Source organism: Rhinoraja longicauda, chromosome 9 (assembly GCF_053455715.1).
Source record: "Rhinoraja longicauda isolate Sanriku21f chromosome 9, sRhiLon1.1, whole genome shotgun sequence".
Lineage (NCBI taxonomy): Eukaryota > Metazoa > Chordata > Chondrichthyes > Rajiformes > Arhynchobatidae > Rhinoraja > Rhinoraja longicauda.
Genome location: NC_135961.1, coordinates 57,801,571 through 57,821,497, shown reverse-complemented (window position 1 = coordinate 57,821,497; position 19,927 = coordinate 57,801,571). Strand labels below are relative to the sequence as shown.

General features: G+C 49.1%; 1 protein-coding gene across 1 annotated transcript in view; it reads right to left on the bottom strand.

Annotated features, from left to right (window-relative positions):
• Positions 1–11,535, bottom strand: part of LOC144597077 (sodium/potassium/calcium exchanger 3-like) — a 225,775-nt gene extending 214,240 nt beyond the window's left edge. Inside the window, 1 exon segment of the mRNA XM_078405992.1 lies at positions 11,392–11,535. Within this exon segment, the coding sequence (XP_078262118.1) occupies positions 11,392–11,530 (139 nt within the window). The 5' untranslated portion in view covers positions 11,531–11,535.
• Between the last annotated feature and the right edge of the window lie 8,392 nt (positions 11,536–19,927).

Here is a 19,927-nt window from a genome sequence, read left to right as displayed (position 1 = left end):
TCTCTCTCTCTCTCTCTCTCTCTCTCTCTCTCTCTCTCTCTCTCTCTCTCTCTCTCTCTCTCTCTCTCTCTCTCTCTCTCTCTCTCTCTCTCTCTCTCTCTCTCTCTCTCTCTCTCTGGCTTCATTTCTCATTGCACCTCTATAGTTTTCTCAGTTGCACAATCTCACTAGCCAAGCGAATGCGATTTGGGCATAGAGTCATACAGCACGGAGACAGGCCCTTCGGCCCAACTTGCCCATGCAGACCAAGAAGCCCCATGCACACTAGTCCCACCTGCCCGTGTTTGTGGAATCTTTTTGGCACGTGGACTCCTTTATTCTCCACATTACCCGTGCTTAATTTATTGTGAATTAATGTGGGCCAAACTGAAGGCATGGATAATGTTATAGAAGTGCCAGTGTTTCGATTTAAAATATTTATCCCAGTTGCCAGACAAGCACGTATTGAAATCGAAGTGGCAGGATGTTAATTCGCTGGTTTGATCTTCCTCTCTCACCTGCTGTTATCTGTCAAGTCGCAGGGTCAGATCCTGCCCTCTGACTGCGCGATCAGTGAGACGTTTTCTTGTTTTAATCACGTTTCGGGATCGGCAGTCATTGGCGAGAGTTGGCAGTGCAATGAAGCCAAGGAACAACGAGCTTTACGTGAACGGTGCATGCAATCACTTGCTGGCACGTTGATAGGAGAGGTTCAGCAGGGATATGGACCAAATGCAGGCAGGTCGAGACACTTCTTCAGACAGACAATAGACAATAGACAATAGGTGCAGGAGGAGGCCATTCGGCCCTTCGAGCCAGCACCGCCATTCAATGTGATCATGGCTGATCATTCTCAATCAGTACCCCGTTCCTGCCTTCTCCCCATACCCCCTGACTCCGCTATCCTTAAGAGCTCTATCTAGCTCTCTTTTGAATGTATTCAAAGACTTGGCCTCCACTGCCCTCTGAGGCAGAGAATTCCACAGAATCACAACTCTCTGACTGAAAAGGTTTTTCCTCGTCTCAGTTCTAAATGGCCTACTCCTTATTATTAAACTGTGGCCCCTTGTTCTGGACTCCCCCAACATTGGGAACATGTTTCCTGCCTCTAACGTGTCCAACCACTTAATAATCTTATACGTTTCGATAAGATCTCCTCTCATCCTTCTAAATTCCAGTGTATACAAGCATCCTTCTAAATTCCAGTGTGTCACAGAATGAAATAATGCCCGCAATTTATGGCGGCACAGTGGCGCAGCGGAAGTGTTGCTGCCTTACAGCGCCAGATACGACCCTGGCTATGGCTACCGCCTGTATGGAGTTTGTACGTTCTCCCTGTGACCGCGTGGGTTTTCTCCGGGTGCTGCGGTCTCCTCCCACATTCCAAAGTCGTGCAGGTTTGTAGTCTAATTGGCCTCTATAAAATCGTCCCTCGGGTGTAGGATAGTGCTAGCATACGAGTGATTGCTGGTTGGCACGGACTCGGTGGGCCGAAGGGCCTTTTTCCACTCTGTATCTCGGACGTCTCTAAAGTGTAAAGTCTAAAGACTTCCCTATTCCCTTTCCTTAGGATTGAGGTTGGTCATACAATCACAGTGATAAGAGTAGAATTAGGCCATTCGGCCCATCAGGTCTACCCCGCCATTCAATCAGGGCTGATCTATCTGTCCCTCCTAACCCCATTCTCCTGCCTTCTCCCCGTAACCTCTGACACCCGTATTAAAATCAAGAATCCATCTATCTCTGCCTTAAAAATATCCATTGACGGCCTCCACAGTCTTCTGCGGCAAAGAATTCCACAGATTCACCACCCTCTGACTGAAGGATGGGTGGATCCACTCCAGTTCTGTACGTTCAGAGAGTGCCGATGTAGGAGCCACAAACTCTGCCACAAGTGGGGCACGAGAGGGGGATGTAGGAAGGAACTGCAGATGCTGGTTTATACCGAAGATAGACACAAAGTGCTGGAGTAACCCAGCGCGACAGGCAGCATCTTCTACCCAGCGATGCTGCCTGTTCCGCTGAGTTACTCCAGCATTTTGTGTCTGTCTTCAGGAGAGGGAGTGGTTTGGGAAAGGGTGCATTCCTTCCGCCGTTAACTCCGAACTTCCATGTGCTTACAATGTTGTTCCAAATGCTCCTCGTCTCCATTTTGAGAGGTTGAGGGCCAGGGCTCCCAGAAGTCCTGGGGGACGTAACAATCTCTGCAAGGGGGTCCGAGAACATCCGTGAATTCATTCCTACCCTCTAGGTGGTCCCTTGTGAAGGAGACTGGAGTAGAGTGCCTTTATTATCAGAATGCAGAAATTAGGAACTGCAGATGCTGGTTCACACCAAAAGCAGACACTATTGAGGGCGTGCAGCGTAGGTTAATTCCCGGAATGGCGGGACTGTCGTACGTTGAAAGGCTGGAGCGATTGGGCTTGTATACACTGGAATTTAGAAGGATGAGAGGGGGATCTTATTGAAACATATAAGATAATTAGGGGATTGGACACATTAGAGGCAGGAAACATGTTCCCAATGTTGGGGGAAGTCCAGAACAAGGGGCCACAGTTTAAGAATAAGGGGTAGGCCATTTAGAACGGAGATGAGGAAGAACTTTTTCAGTCAGAGAGTGGTGAGGGTGTGGAATTCTCTGCCTCAGAAGGCAGTGGAGGCCAGTTCGTTGGATGCTTTCAAAAGAGAGCTGGATAGAGCTCTTAAGGATAGCGGAGTGAGGGGGTATGGGGAGAAGGCAGGAACGGGGTACTGATTGAGAGTGATCAGCCATGATCGTATTGAATGGCGGTGCTGGCTCGAAGGGCTGAATGGCCTACTCCTGCACCTATTGTCTAGTGTCTATAAAGTGCTGGAGTATCTCAGCGGGTCCGGCAGCATCTCTGGAGAAAAAGGACCGGTGACGTTTCGGGTCGGGACCCTTCTTAAAGAAGGAACATCTGAAGAAGTGTCCCAACCCAAAACGTCACCTACCAAGAGATGCTGCCTGACCCTCTGAGTTACTCCAGCACTTTGTGTCTATCTTTGCCTTTACTATCAGTTTCATAAGTTCATAAGTCACAGGAGTAGACCAAGGCCATTCGGCCCACCGGGTCAACTCCGCCATTCGATCATAACTGATCTATCTTTTCCCCTCAACCGCATTCTCCTGCCTTCTCCCCGTAATATTGGACACCCTTACTGATCAGTTTGGTGTCGTACATGCAAAGGACACAGCGGAGAGGAGGACTCCTACTGTGCTGTGCTGCACTGTTCCATGTTCTAACGAGAGACTCAATGCTGGCGACGTTGATTTGGGAGAAGAGGCCAACCTTAGTTTGCTTACCCAGCCAGTAGGTCTGGAGGACTTGATGGAGATAACTTGGTGGCATCTCCCCAGTGCTCCGACCTCCCCGTGGTAGGAGGTCCATGTATCAGAAACATGAACCAGAGCCAGGAGCACAGCTAGCCAATAGACCTCGGGTTGGCTGATGATATTTTCGTGTCACTCGTACCTAGCTAGGTACACGCTTAGCTAGATACATTACAGTGTATCTACGCACTGTGATGGCTCGATTGTAACAGGCATTGTCTTTCTGCTGACAGGTTAGCACGCAACAAAGGCTTTTCACTGTATCTCAGTAGACAATAGACAATAGACAATAGGTGCAGGACTAGGCCATTCGGCCCTTCGAGCCAGCACCACCATTCAATGTGATCATGGCTGATCATTCACAATCAGTACCCCGTTCCTGCCCTCTCCCCATACCCCCTGACTCCGCTATCTTTAAGAGCTCTATCTAGCTCTCTCTTGAAAGCATCCAGAGAATTGGCCTCCACGGCCTTCTGAGGCAGAGTATATGTGACCATAATCTAAACTGAACTGAATTACAGTGAAAGTCTTTGCTTTTGCATGCAAAGCACACAAAATAGACGCAAAGGCACCGACAAAGTTACAAAATGTCCTCATCCCTTCCCCGTCCCGGTCGCCCAGCTGGGTCCACCCGTATTCTCGACACCACCCCCCCCACGCTGGGTCCCCCTTAATTCTCGACTGTCCCGTCCCCCCCCCCCCGTCCCCCCCACACGTCGGGTCCCCCTTAGTTCTTGGCTTCGTGCCGGGTTTGAGGGATTGAGGTTCTACCTTGGCTGAAGGGTTTAGTGAATTACCACCGTCAATGGCCATCTTTGCCAAGTGGCGGGTCCTGAGTTGTGGGAAGAGCTCCATGCTTTCCGGGCTCTCCCAGAACACTGGGAGGGGAGCGACTGGGGTGCAGCGTCGCGGAGCAGGGCAGGGCAGGTTACTTTCCAGACGCGTAGGGCAAGGCCCGTTCTCTGTACGCACAGAAATGACCTGTTACTCCACCTCCAAACATGCCCACACACGAGTGGCATCTGTACACTGCCACCTGATGAACGAGGTCAAGATGACCTTGGTTCTAGAGCAGTAACGACCAGGGTTGAGCCGTTTCCCATTCACTCTGTCGATTACCTCCCCTCCCATTGACAACTGCACAATACTAACACTAACTCCGCAAATATGATCTTTAGTTTTGTGATACAGCGCGGAAACAGGCCCTTCAGCCCACCGGGGCCGACCAGCGATCCCTGCACATTAACACGAACCTACACACTCGAGGGACAATTTTTACATTTACCAAGCCAATTAACCTGCAAACCTGTACGTCTTTGGAGTGTGGGAGGAAACCGAAGCTCTCGGAGAAAACCCACGCAGGTCAAGGGGAGAACGTACAAACTCCGTACAGACAGCACCCGTAGTCGGGATCGAACCCGAGACTCCGACGCTGCATTTGCTGTAAGGCAGCAACTCTACCGCTGTGCCACCGTGACCGCCTTATAGATTGAACTACAGATTTTGGTTTTGCATTGAGAAAGGGGAGGGGAGGCGGGGTTGATTGTTTGAGATGACCTAAAATTGGAGAATTCAATGTTCGCACTGTTGCGTTGAAAGCTACCTAAACATTGGAGAATTCACCAATTTTGGGTAACCTCTAAAAATAACCTCCCCCCCCCACCCAATTCTACTTCCCCCCCCCCCCCCCCCCCTTCCCTGTACCCCACCTAGTCTCGCACCTATTTCTCCCCTCCACCTAGATTCCTTCATCTGGCTTCACAATTCACAACCCTTCAATCCTTTTGTCTCATCCCTTCTTTTTCTTCTCCGGCCTTTGTCAAAACCCATATCATTCCCCCTCCCCCAAGCCTGTATTTAGCTATTCCCTCTTCTCCGAGCTTCCCTCCCCCCCCCTTACAATGAAGAAGGATCCCGACACGAAAAGTCACATGACCATGTTTCCCCAGAGATGCTGCAAGACCTGTTGAGTTACTCCAGCACTTTGTTAAGTCTTTGTTATTGCATTAACAAGCCTGCCATGCTGCAGCAAGTAAGTACTTGACTGTTCCGCTGACACAACGTATGACAAGTAAACGCTGTTGACTCCCCAGGGAAGCTTGCTTGGTCGTGTGGGGTGCTGCCTGGGTGGAAGAGGGTGTTGGGGGCAAGGAAGCAACCCTGCTTGACACCAGCCCACGCTGAGACTGGGACTATGTTCAACCATTGTTTAAATTCACAGCTTGCACGCCGGACAAAACATGACACGGGCTTCTGAGGGCAGCCAAACTGGAGAAGGTTACAGTGACTGACAGAGACAACGGCTTTCTGCGTGTCAACAAAACAACAACAAAAAAATCGCCCTGTGCAGTGGAGTTCCCATGGAGTTCATGTTCATAAATGATAGGAGCAGAATTAGGCCATTCATAGAGTCATGGAGCAATACAGTGTGGGTACAGGCCCTTCGGCCCAACACCGGCCAATAATGTCCCAGCTACACTAGTCCCACTTGCCTGCGCTTGGTCCACAACCCTCCAAACCTGTCCCATCCATGTACCTGTCTAACTGTTTCTTAAACGATGGGATAGTCCCAGCCTCAACTACCTCCTCCGGCAGCTTGCCCCATACACCCACCACCCTCTGTGTGAAAACATTACCCCTCGGATTCCCATTAACATCAAGTCTACTCCGCCATTCAATCATGGCTGATCTATCTCTCCCTCCGAACCCCATTCTCCTGCCTTCTTCCCGGAACCCCTGACACACCCGTGTGGCGTGAATTGTGCCCACGTTGCCTTTCAATGGACAGAATCCACCCAGTGATTTAGCGAGAAGCCGTTTGGCTAGTGGCACAACAATGGACTTCCCTGTGGCAGTCAGTAAGTAAGGAACCCTTGTGGAGTTACCACATGCAGACTCATTTCCTTCCTTGAAGATGGTCATGAATGCTGCACAGGTCTTCCTCTCCCCAGATGTGGGAGACAAGGCTGCCAAGGTTGTGTCTGGAGTTCCTCGCCCTCAACATCTGGCAGAGTGATACCATCTGCTCCCAAGGTTTCTTGGTGGTCTGGGTTTGTTGGTTGGCATGTGCCATGTGACCTTTCTCTTTCTTGCCGGTCAGGGATGCAGAAAGACAGGAATGGGTGGTTCGCTGTGGGATTAAGCATTGGGATCTTGCGAACATATCAGTTATAGTTGGCTTGAAACTGCCCTTCCAGTCATGGCTGACCGCTGCCACATCCTTGATAAGCCCTCCTTCAATCTCGCTTCGCAACAGAATAGACCCTTGGATCATTATCAACAGCTAATGGTCTGAACAGTGTCAAGGACATGGGGGGAATATCCAGTGCTCTCAGCATGGAGTTTGCATGATCTCTAGAAGCAACATGGCAGCGCGGTGGTAGAGTTGCTGCCTTGAAGCGCCAGAGACCCGGGTTCGATCCCGACTATGGGCACTGACTGTACAGAGTTTGTATGTTCTCCCCGTGACCGCGTGGGTTTTCTCTGGGTGCCCCGGTTTCCTCCCGCACTCCAGGATAATGCTAGTGTACGAGGTGATTGCTGGTCGGCACAGCCTCGGTGGGCCGAAGGGCCTGTTTTCGCGCTGTATCTCTAAAGTCTAAATACATTTCCGAAACACCCTTACAGCCACCCGAGAGGACAGTTCAACCGCTCACCACACCATTCAAAGGTGAGAGAATCAGCAGCTGAGCCAAAGCCGAAAGACTTCTTCCTGGATCAGATTTCAAAAGGTCTCCATGCTTGTCTCATTCTAATTGAGGAGATCGTGCACATTCAAACTGCCACGGAAAAGCTATCTTTCAACAACCTGAAACCTGATCCAATATCACACCACAGTTTGACATAGCGTGTTGTCGTCTATCTTCAGAGAGGGGATTCTGTGTAACGTTACCCTGATCCCAAGGCCAGCGCATGATTACTTAACCCTGCTTATTCGTTCACGGTTTAGGATGTACGTCTGACAGCTACGATTGACACAAAATGCTGGAGCAGTTCAGCTGGTCAGGGCAACACCTCTGGAGAGAAGAAAAGGGCGATGTTTTAGGGTTGAGACCCTTCTTCCTTCTCTCCAGAGATTCAGCCTGTCCCGCTGAGTTACTCCAGCATTTGTGTCGATCGTCGGTGCAAGCCGGCATCTGCAGTTCCTTCCTACACATTACGTCTGACAGCTTACAGCTGAGCTATGCGCATGCAGAGTGTGCTTTGTAGAACAATTCAGTCAAGAACAAAAACGTGCGGAGGTTTGTTTAGTTTAGTTTAAACATTCAGTGCAAAAACAGGGCCTTCCGCCCGAGTCCAGCGATCCCCGCACACTAACATCGTCCTTGGCGGCACGGTAGCGCAGCGGTAGAGTTGCTGCTTTACAGCGAATGCAGCGCCGGAGACTCAGGTTCGATCCTGACTACGGGTGCTGCACTGTAAGGAGTTTGTACGTTCTCCCCGTGACCTGCGTGGGTTTTCTCCGAGATCTTCGGTTTCCTCCCACACTCCAAAGACGTACGGGTATGTAGGTTAATTGGCTGGGTAAATGTAAAATGTAAAAATTGTCCCTAGTGGGTGTAGGATAGTGTTAATGTACGGGGATCACTGGGCGGCACGGACTTGGAGGGCCGAAAAGGCCTGTTTCCGGCTGTATATATATGATATGATATGATATGATACACATCAGAGAAAATGTACAATTTTTTTTTTTTTAAACCTAAACCAATTAACCCACAAACCTGTACCCTCTTTGGAATGTGGGAGGAAACCCGGAGCACCCGGAGAAACCCCACGAGATCACTGGGAGAAAGTGCCAACTCCGTGCAGACAGCACCCGTAGTCAGGATCGAACCAGGGTCTCTGGCGCTGCAAGGCAGCAACTCTACCGCTGCGCCACCGTGCTGCCCCTTTTGTAGCATAACCAATGAGCTGTCCATGTGGATGAAGTGTAAGAAAATAACTGCAGACGCTGGTACAAATCGAAGGTATTTATTCACAAAACGCTGGAGTAACTCAGCAGGTCAGGCAGCATCTCAGGAGAGAAGGAATGGGCGACGTTTCGGGTCGAGACCCTTCTTCAGACTGGTCAATGGGCGACGTTTCGGGTCGAGACCCTTCTTCTGGACCCCGAAACGTCACCCATTCCTTCTCTCCTGAGATGCTGCCTGCACGGAAACATCAAGAAAATCTACTTGAAATGCCTGCTGCCTTTCAGAAGCATGAAAGACTGTTGGCAGCATTGACTCATCCCATCTCCCCACTTACAAGACTACCAGGGCAACCATTCCACAGGGCAAGTATGTTGCTGGAAATAGACCAGGTACACAGCCAATTCTCATGGTCATGGCCTCAGAATTAAAGGACGTTCCTTTAGGAAGGAGTTGAGGAGGGATTTCTTTAGTCAGAGGGTGGTGAATCTGTGAAACTCATTGCCACAGATGGCGGTAGAGGCCAAGTCACTGGATATTTGTAAGGCGGAGATGGATAGATTCTTGATTAGCACGGGTGTCAGGGGTTATGGGGAGAAGGCAGGGGAATGGGGTTGAGAAGGGAGAGATAGATCAGCCATGATTGAATGGCGGTGTAGACTGGATGGGCAGAATGGCCTAATTCTGCTCCTATCACTTATGAACTGTGCAGGGATAGTCTCAATACTCAGCCCATGCCCCACATCGAAGGAGGTGGAATTCGATTTACTCGGGTTCGGGAAAAACAAAATCAGTTTTGAGACACGGAATTCATTTTAACTGAGAGGAGTGGAATGGTGGAATGGCTGAATCATTACTTGACCAGCTAGGATCCTGTGTCAACACATAATAGAGGGTTTGAAATAAATTGTACGGAATAAACAGCATCCTCGCTTATAGACAAGGCATTGATAACCTCGAGCTGACAACCACTTTGTAGGATATCGCACCTGCAGTAGAGTCAGAGAATCATAGAGTAATGCAGACTGGAAACAGGCCCTTTGGCACAACTCGCCCACACCGGCCAACATGTCCCAGTTACACTCGTTCCACCTGCCTGCGCTCGGTCCATATCCCTCCAAACCTGTCCTATCCATGTACCTGTCTAACTGTTTCTTAAACACTGAGATAGTCCCAGCCTCAACTACCTCCTCCGGCAGCTTGTTCCATACACCCACCACCCTTTGTGCGAAAAAGTTACCCCTCAGATTTCAATTAAATCTGTTCCCCTTCACCTTGAACCTATGTCCTCTGGTCTTCGATTCCCCTACTCTAGCCAGGAGATTCTGTGCATCTATCCGATCTATTCCTCTCATGATTTCATACGCAAGTTAGTAAGTCAATGCTAGTTGCTTGTGCAACGATTAGCAGCTCTGAAACACGGCTCTGCTTTCTGGCCACAAAGTACCATTGTTTCAGTGAACAGCTCAAAGTTAACTTCTTCGTACAACTCACAGCCTAGTTCCCTAGTTCCCATCTACAAATGGTCACATCAACAGGTTGATTTTAGGTCAGGATGTTAGCTATGAAAGTAGTATTAATAAATATATGAATATGTACAATTATAGACACAAAATGCTGGAGTAACTCAGCGGGACAGGCAGCATCTCGGGAGAGAAGGAATGGGTGACGTTTCGCGTCAAGACCCTTGGGTCTCAACCCAAAACGGCACCCATTCCTTCTCTCCAGAGATGCTGCCTGTCCCGCTGAGTTACTCCAGCATTTTGTGTCCATCTTCGGTTTAAACCAGCATCTGCAGTTCTTTCCTACACAATATGTACACTTGACAGGTTCAATTAATAAAATCACTTAAACCTCCAAATGGAAATGGATCGATGACATTTCCGTTCGGGACTCATCGTCCAGACTGATTGTTTGGGGGAGGGAGGGGGGGGGGGGGTGGAGAGGAAAGAAGAATCCAGCGCTGATTTATAAAATCTACAGCCGACAAATGCACATAATTTAGCTGAATGGATAGGTGACACTTGGGGTCGGGACCCTTCTAAAAGAAGAATACAAGAGCACCTGGGAAAAAGGACCTGTTTGGTCCATTTAATGCTGACACGTCCCCAGTTCTGGCTCACAATAGACCACAAGCGACCGATGCCTTTGCCCAATGATGCTGATGAACCATTCAATCCCCTCATAGAACTGACGGTGACATTCTCGGGCGAGGGGAGGGAGAGAGTGTGTGGGGGAGGGGAGGGAGTGGGTGGGGGGAGGGGAGGGAGTGGGTGGGTGGGGGGAGGGGAGGGGAGGGAGTGGGTGGGGGGAGGGAGGGAGGGAGTGAGAGCGAGGGGGATGGAGAGGGTGTGAGGGGAGGAAATTAAGCTGCTGCCCCTTCAGATGATACAAGAGCCACCCAGGAGTGTGCTTAGAGATAGCAGAGCAAACTTGCTCCATACCTCTACAATCACTGACATGGTACAGATGCTAGAAATCTGAAAGAAAGTAATCAGAAAATGGAGGAGCAATTCACCAGGCAGTGTGTGTGGTGAGGGGACAGGGTTAACACTTCAGACTTGCTGAGCGACTCCAGTATCTTCTTTTATTTATTTTTTTACTTTGGGCTTTCACCGGAACAACCTGCCTGTCCTGTTGACCAGTGTTTTTATTGCAGTGACACAGACAAACGTAACATTTCCAACCCTCTTGACCCCGAGTGTTTTTAAATACACAGCTGGACACCTGTAATATTTTCACCTCCTGAACAGAATATTTAGACAATAGGCAATAGCATTCGGCCCTTCGAGCCAGCACCGCCATTCAATGTGATCACGGCTGATCATTCTCAATCAGTACCCCGCTCCTGCCTTCTCCCCATACTCTGCTATCCTTATTTCTTTTTATTAACAGGGGAGGGGTAACTTTGTGCCAACATTTTTCCTCTCTCCATCCCCATTCACAAGTCCAATTGTTGCTCTGCCCAGAGAGCGTTAAGTGCATTGTTGGTGTTTTTCTTTGGGTGGGTTTTGGTTTTTGGTTTTGTCAAGATTGGCTTCACTGAAGTTGCACCCAAGGTGAATTCTTCAAACAACAAGGGGGGGGGGGGCAAGCAAGAAAAGAGGGTCAATCAATGTGCCCTCGTCCCGGTGAAACAACCCCCCTTACCTGCCTTCTTCACCAAGCTGCAGACAGCTAGGACCACGAACATCACGCCGGCCAGCCAGCAGATCTGCCACCACACCACGTCCCGTCTCTTGCCCCGCACTTTGATGGGCTTCTTAGGGCAGCTTCTCTGGACATCCATCGCAGCAGCGCTGACAGCTGTGCCCACTCCCCCCAGACCCGGCTACACTTGTACCAGAGACCAGAGAGAGAGAGGGACACAGAGAGAGAGGGAGACAGAGAGAGAGACACAGAGAGAGAGAGAGCTGTCTCTGTCAGCTGGGTACTGTGGTGGGTGAGAGGAGGAGGGGAAGTGGTGGGTAAGGGGGAGGGAAAGGAGAGAGAGAGAGGAGAGAGATAGAGAGAGGGGAGAGATAGAGGGGATAGAGATAGATAGAGAGAAAGAGAGAGAGAGAGAGAGAGAGACACACAGAGAAAGAGCTGGGGGCGTACAGTGGTGGGTGAGAGGAGGAGGGGGTAAGGGGGAGGGAAAGGAGAGAGAGAGAGGAGAGAGATAGAGAGAGGGGAGAGAGATAGAGAAAGAGAGATAGAGAGGGGAGAGAGAGAGGGAGAGAGAGGAGAGAGAGGAGAGCTAGAGAGGGGAGAGAGAGAGAGAGGAGAGAGAGAGGAGAGAGATAAAGAGAGGGGATAGAGAAAGCGGGAGAGGATAGAGAGGTGAAAAGGGAGTGGGGAGAAGGGGGAGAGATGGGGATGGGGAAGGAAGGGAGGGAGGGAGGGAGGGAAATGGGAGGGAGGGAAATGGGAGGGAAATGGGAGGGGAGAGGGAAGAGGTAATTGGGGACAAGGGAGGGGAGAGTAAGGGGGAAAGATAGAGAGAGAGAAGAGGGGTAGAGAGAAAGGGGATAGGGAGGGAGAGAGAGAGAGGGAGAGGGAATTGGATAGGGAATGGGAGAGGTAGACAGGGACAGAAAGAGGGAGAGGGAGAGGAATAGAGGAGAGGTAATTGGGGACAAGGGAGGGGAGTGAAAGGGGGAAAGATAGAGAGAGAGAGAAGAGGGGTAGAGAGAAAGGGGATAGGGAATTGGAGAGGGAGAGGGGGAGAGGGAGAGGGAGATAGGGAATGGGGAGAGGGGAGATAGGGAATGGGAGAGGGAGAGGGAGAGGGAGAGGGAATGGGAGAGGGAGAGGGAGAGGGAGAGAGGGAGAGGGAGAGGGAGAGGGAGAGGGAGAGGGAGAGGGAGAGGGAGAGGGAGAGGGAATGGGAAGAGGGAGAGGGGAGAGGGAGAGGGAATGAGGGAGAGGGCTTATCACTCCATGATCCGACGAGAGGAGAGGGGAGAGGGTGCAAGCTGGCGGCCTCTTGCTGCTGCTGCTGCTGCTGCTGCTGCTGTTGCTGTGGCGCCGGCTTGATCCATGAACGAAGGGGACACAGGGAGAGAGGCAGGGGCGCCCACAGACAGAGCCTTTGCAACTCACTCTGTTGCCCGGTGCTGGCTGAGCCAGGGAGTGTGCAGGCAATGCAATGCAATGCAATGTGCAATGTGCAATGGGAGGGTCCACCCCCCCCCCAGGCCAGCCTTGCAAGCTGCGCCCTCTTCGGGTCCCAAGCTCCTAATGCAACTCTCTCTCGCCTCTTTGTTAATGTTTTGCATCTCAAGTCAAGTCAAGTGCACATGTGTATATTTGTATGTATGCACATTTGTCACACACACAACATGCAAGATGTGCAGTGAAATGATGCAGCAACATAATACAATACAATACAATACAATATATCTTTATTGTCATTGTACCCAGGGGTACAACGAGATTGGGAATGCGCCTCCCATACAATGCAATAATTTAGGTAATTTAGACAGCAGCAACCCAACGAAACGAACAGTTGTAACAGTTTTGGACAGGGTAAAGTGCAAGTAGGGTGGAGGTGAGACTACTAGCATGGGGCATCTGGGCCGAATGGGCTGTTTCTCTAAGGGGCTGTAAGACTCTCTACTCTGAAGAAGGGTCTCCACCCGTAAACGTCACCCATTCCTTCTCTCTCCCGAGATGCTGCCTGACCCGCTGAGTTACTCCAGCATTTTGTGAATAAATCGATTTGTACCAGCATCTGCAGTTATTTTCTTATAGATAGACTCTACGATTCGCTGCATGGCACTATAATTCACAATAGACAATTGGTGCAGGAGTAGGCCATTCGGCCCTTCGAGCCAGCACCGCCATTCAATGCGATCATGGCTGATCACTCTCAATCAGTACCCCGTTCCTGCCTTCTCCCCATACCCCCTCACTCCGCTATCCTTAAGAGCTCTATCCAGCTCTCTCTTGAAAGCATCCAACGAACTGGCCTCCACTGCCTTCTGAGGCAGAGAATTCCACACCTTCACCACTCTCTGACTGAAAAAGTTCTTCCTCATCTCCGTACTAAATGGCCTACCCCTTATTCTTAAACTGTGGCCCCTTGTTCTGGACTCCCCCAACATTGGGAACATGTTTCCTGCCTCTAATGTGTCCAATCCCCTAATTATCTTATATGTTTCAATAAGATCCCCCCTCATCCTTCTAAATTCCATTTTATTTTGTGAATAAATCGATTTGTACCAGCATCTGCAGTTATTTTCTTATATATAGACTCTCTACGATTCGCTGCATGACACTATAATTCGCAACTGACAATAGGTGCAGGAGGACCCTTCGAGCCAGCACCGCCATTCAATGCGATCATGGCTGATCACTCTCAATCAATACCCCGTTCCTGCCTTCTCCCCATACCCCCTGACTCCGCTTTCCTTAAGAGCTCTATCTAGCTCTCTCTTGAATGCATTCAGAGAATTGGCCTCCACTGCCTTCTGAGGCAGAGAATTCCACAGATTCACAACTCTCTGACTGAAAAAGTTGTTCCTCATCCCAGATCGAAATGGCCTACCCCTTATTCTTAAACTGTGGCCCCTGGTTCTGGACTCCCCCAACACTGGGAACATGTTTCCTGCCTCTAACGTGTCCAACCCCTTAATAATCTTATATGTTTCGATAAGATCTCCTCTCATCCTTCTAAATTCCAGTGTATACGAGCCTAGTCGCTCCAGTCTTTCAACATATGACAGTCCCGCCATTCCGGGAATTAACCTAGTAAACCTACGCTGCACGCCTACAATGCATCTCTCCACTGCATTGACTTTTTGAGGCCGCTTCTGGCTTCCAGCCATGAAGAAATGGCTATGCCGACCAATACGCCCCAACCATCCACCCAGTCCCACCTGCTCTCTTATTACGACAGGTACGTGGATAGGACGGGTTTAGAGGGATATGGACCAAATGCAGACTAGTGTAGCTGGGACATGTTGGCCGGTGTGGGCAAGTTGGGCCAAAGGGCCCGCCCGTTTCCACACTGTATCACTCTATGACTCCAAATATGGAATCATAGAGTCATACAGCACAGAAACAGCCCCTTCTGCCCAACTTACCCCTGCCAACAAAGATGCCCCATCTATACTTGTCCCACCTGCCCGCCTCTTAAATATAGTGTCATGTAGCAAATCATAGAGTCATACAGCACAGAAATAGACCCTTTGGCCCAAATGCCCATGTCAACCAAGATTCCCCCATCCAAGCTAGTCCCACCTGACCACATTTTCAAATATAGTCAGATGGCACAGAAATAGACCCTTCGGCCTAAATGCCCATGCCTTCAAGATGCCCCAACTACATTAGTCCCGCCTGCCCACTTTTCTAAATATGGAAACATAGAGACTTACATATGGAAACAGCCCCTTCAGCCCAACTTGTCCATGCCGCCCAAAGTGCCCCATCTACGCTAGTCCCACATGCCTGCTTTTTAAATATAGAATCATAGAGTCTTACAGCACGGCCTCTTCGGCCCAACTTCCCCATGCCGACCAAGATGCCCCATCCACTCTGGTCCCACCTGCCCACGTTGGGCCAAAATCCCTCTAAACCTTTCCATGCACCTGTCCAAATATCTTTCAAATGTTGTTATAGTACCTGCCTCAACTACCACCTCTGGCAGCTCGTTCCATAAACCCACCACTCTTTGTGTGAAAAGGTTGCCCTTCAGCTTCCTATTAAATCTTTCCCCTCTCACTTTATATCTATATTCTCTGGTTCGTGATTCCCCTACTCTGGGTAAAAGCCACTGTGCATTCACCCAATCTATTCCCCCTCGTGATTTTGTACACTTCTATAAGATCATACACTTCTGTAAGGACAGTGAAGTAAATTGCAGTCAACAATGTGGCAACCTGCTTTTAGTGATGAGGTTTGGGTCCATACAGCCACCTTGGAGAGCAGAAGGCTCTTCCACTTCTCCACAGCTTCTTCTACCAGAGTCTGAGACCTCGAACAAGATCCCAGGGCTTAATTATCCCAATTTGTAACTTGAAGGCGGAACTCCAGGAACCCGCCCGGGGACACGAAGGCTTGGCAGAGAACCGCTGGAGACGTCGGTCGTGAAGAGTAGGCCGATAGGAGGGTTGAACAGGGTTAATGTCTCCAGCGCCTTCAAGGTCAGCTGCAAGAGGCACCCCCAGGACACAAAGATGTCCGGGCGAGGGGAGGAGAGGAATGTCGGTTCACGGGCCGATCCGGTCAAAGGCGACGGAGGAAGGCCCTGCAGGAGCCTGGGGCTTTCCTGGATCGTGAACCGCTCCAGTAGGCCGAGCGAGCGGGCGGACCGGACTTTGGAAATGGCACCAAAACATGGTGGCGCCCGCATGTGTAAATACGCAAAAAAGAATTTCACTGTGCCAAATAAAGCACTATTGAACCTGCCTTGTTTAGAGGAAGAAGTTTAATCAGCTAAATGGCAGCTATAACTTGAAGTGAAAAAATATTGTACGTGCTGTAAATCTGAAACCAAAACAGCAAGTGTAGGGAACACTCCACACATGCTGCCTGACCTGCTGAGCATTTCCAGTGCTGGCTGTCTCAACACTGTCACTGAGTTCATCTCCTCCACTCACCTATGGTACAAGATTTACAGTAATTCTGTGTGCACTTCGAGCATTGCTACTGTTGGAAATCCATAATCCACAGGAAAATGCTGGGGTAAATTAAAGGAAATAAAGGTGAATTTATATCACACCTCACACAACCTCAGAATGTCCAAAATATTTTAAAGGCAATGAAATGCTGTGGTAACGTAGGAAAGCAGGGTCTCAAAGGTAAACGAACAAACACTCACAATAGCAACGCGATGATGGCGAAAATGTTGACCAGTAAAGGGCAATGACCAAGTAATCTGCTTATAGTTCAGATGATGTGATTGAGGAATAAATATCTTGAAATAACTCCCTTCCTCCTCAATTTAGTTTAGTTTAGTTTAGTTTAGTTTAGTTTAGTTTAGTTTAGTTTAGTTTAGTTTAGTTTAGTTTAGTTTAGTTTAGTTTAGTTTAATTTAGTTTGGTTTAGTTTAGTTTAATTTGGTTTAGTTTAGTTTAGTTAAGTCACAAGCCAGTTTAACAGCAAGGACTTGCAAACTGAAAGAACCATTGAACCATTGACACTGTTTCCTGTGCAAAGCTTTTCCTTGGGGACTTAAGTCCTGGAGACACCCATCCTACCACATTCCCAGGAGAACATGACCTTAGTGTAGAAACAAGGAACTGAGGATGCTGAGAAAAAGACACAAAGTGCTCGGCCCGTCAGGCAGCATCTGGACAGGCAACGGTTCACGTCGAGACCCTTCTTCAGATTGATTATGGTGGGGTAGGGAAGGCTGGAAGAGAGGAGCAACAGGTACGGCTGATGCCTTACAGAGCCAGAGACCTGGGTTCGATCCTGACTACAGGTGCTGTCTGTACGGAGTTTGTACGTTCTCCCCGTGACCGGCGAGGGTTTCCTCCGGGTGCTCCGGTTTCCTCCCACACTCCAGAGACGTACATGTTTGTTGGTTAACTGTATTGTAAATTTTCCCTAGTGTGCGGGGATCGCTGGTCGGCGCGGATTCGGCGGGACGAAGGGCCTGTTTCCGCGCTGTATCTCTAAACTAAACTCACCTAAACAAATCACATCCGGGCAAGTGGGGTGAGATCTCCTCAAAACGGGGGCAATCTTCCAAGACTTCCAGCTTCAGTCTAACCAAAACCACATAGTAATAATGACCACCTGACATTTAATCAAATGTGCCGCTCAACGCCACTCTGAGCCTCATTTATTTTTGTGCTGCTGTTGCAGGGGAGATGGGAGATGTAGTTAATTCACCGTGGAATGATGTTGCACATAAATACACTGAAGGATACTGTCAGAGATAAGTGCGCGTCCCGATGGCAGTGATAAGGGAGATGACAAGGCTTGTTTAAAAGAAGTAGCATTTGAACACATCTTCAATTTGTGGGGGAGGCAAGATGTAACAAAACAGAAAAAATGTTCAGTGTTGAGTAAATAACTTAATCCCACAGAGTTAAGACACAAAATGCTGAAGTGACTCAGAAAGCAAAATGCTGGAGTGACTCTGCAGGTCAGGCAGCATCTCTGGAGAAAAGGAACAGGTGACGTCACGTGTCGAGACCCTTCTTCAGACCCAAAACTTCACCTATTTTAGAAGGATGAGAGGAGATCTTATCGAAACATATAAGATTATTAAGGGGTTGGACACGTTAGAGGCAGGAAACATGTTCCCAATGTTGGGGGAGTCCAGAACAAGGGGCCACAGTTTAAGAATAAGGGGTAGGCCATTTAGAACTGAGATGAGGAAAAACTTTTTCAGTCAGAGAATTGTGAATCTGTGGAATTCTCTGCCTCAGAAGGCAGTGGAGGCCAATTCTCTGAATGCATTAGAGAGAGAGCTAGATAGAGCTCTTAAGGATAGCGGAGTCAGGGGTTATGGGGAGAAGGCAGGAACGGGGTACTGATTGAGAATGATCAGCCATGATCACATTGAATGCCGGTGCTGGCTCGAAGGGCCGAATGGCCTCCTCCTGCACCTATTGTCTATTGTCTATTGTCTATTCCTTTTCTCCAGCGATGCTGCCTGACCCCCTGAGTTACTCCAGCGCTTTGTGTCTGTCCTTGGTGTAAATTCGCATCTGCAGTTTCTTGTGTTGGGTCAGAAGGGTCTGGAGAAGGGTCTCGACCCGAAACGTCACCTATTCCTTCTCTGCAGAGTTGCTGCCTGCCCCGCTGAGTTACACATTTTGTGTCTTATCCTCTTATCCTTAACAATGCTTGGTTTGATTTTTGCTCTAGATTCCAGCATCTGAAGTCTCCTGAGTCTCGAAGTTAATAATCTCCTTTGGTCGAAGATAGTCTGAAGAAGGGTCTCGACTCGAAACGACACCCTTTCCTTCTCCCCAGAGATGCTGCCTGTCCCGCTGAGCTACTCAAGCATTTTGTGTCTATCTTTGATTTAAACCAGCATCTGTAGTTCCTTCCTACACAATCTCCTTTGCTTTGGTCAATACATTCGATGTTACAAACACCAACAGTTGGATATGTTCTGTTGGAAGATCAAATAGCCCTAATTTGATCTTAATCTCTTCTGTTCCAGGTGCTCTCTGAGTGGAAACCAATGGATGAAATGAAGTGGAAAATATAAGGGCTCTACATCTAAGGACCATTGCACCGTATAATTAAATAGCCTGAACTGAGGCTGAAAGAGGGAAAGTTCACGTTCACATTATCAGGGGAGGGTCAAATGATTTAGACAATAGACAATAGACAATAGGTGCAGGAGTAGGCCATTCAGCCCTTGTGTCTTCGGGTTTGATGTCCTGATAATAACGACACAATTCAGGTTGTTTCAGTTGCCTTAATTTACTCCTTTATTCAGCTCCTTGCCTGTGTGGCCTAGTGATACTGAAAAGTGCTTACATACCTAATCACAGTGTGTGTGTGTGTGTGGTGAGTCGGCCTGATACAAAGTAGTGCAGGAGGTTGGGACTGCTACAATGAATATGTAGCATATGTAACATCCCCCCTTCTCAAAAGAAAAGAATAAAAGTTAGTGACACTAGAGGATTTCCAGAGCGAGGGTGGCAATCCTGTAGCAGATACCGTGGGATTATTCTGCCCACATTCATGGCATTCTGCTTTCTACTATACTACACAACAAAATATATAATGGCAGCTTGTTTTCTTTCAGGTAGTGCGTAGCCAGTCAAGAGTCATGTCTTGGCGTGACTTGTGACTTGTCCCTTCCAGTGCTAGCGATAACGCGCTGGGGGTAAGATGTTGCTCCTGGATCTAGTAGATCTGGTTGTTGCCTGCAGTGTTGCACTCGATGTATTGGTGACTTGTTGAGTCGTTTCCTGGCCATTGGTTGGTGCTGGTTGACTATATAACTCACTGGTAGCAGTTTGTGAGAATGTGTTGTCATCAATGGCAGGTGTTGCTGTTGCTGTGGGTGGTGTCCTAGGAGTTGCTGGTGTTGTCTTTGAAGTTGCAGGTGTTGACATTTCAGGTGTCGGGCGGATGTGAATTCTGTTTCGTCTCAACTGCCTGCCCGGTTCTGTCTCTATGATATATGATTTTGGGGTTCCAGCCCTACTGGTGATTTGTGCTGGGGTCCATTTCTTTGTTATTGGATCCTGAGCATGTACGTTTTGGCCTTGAAATAGTTCAGGCA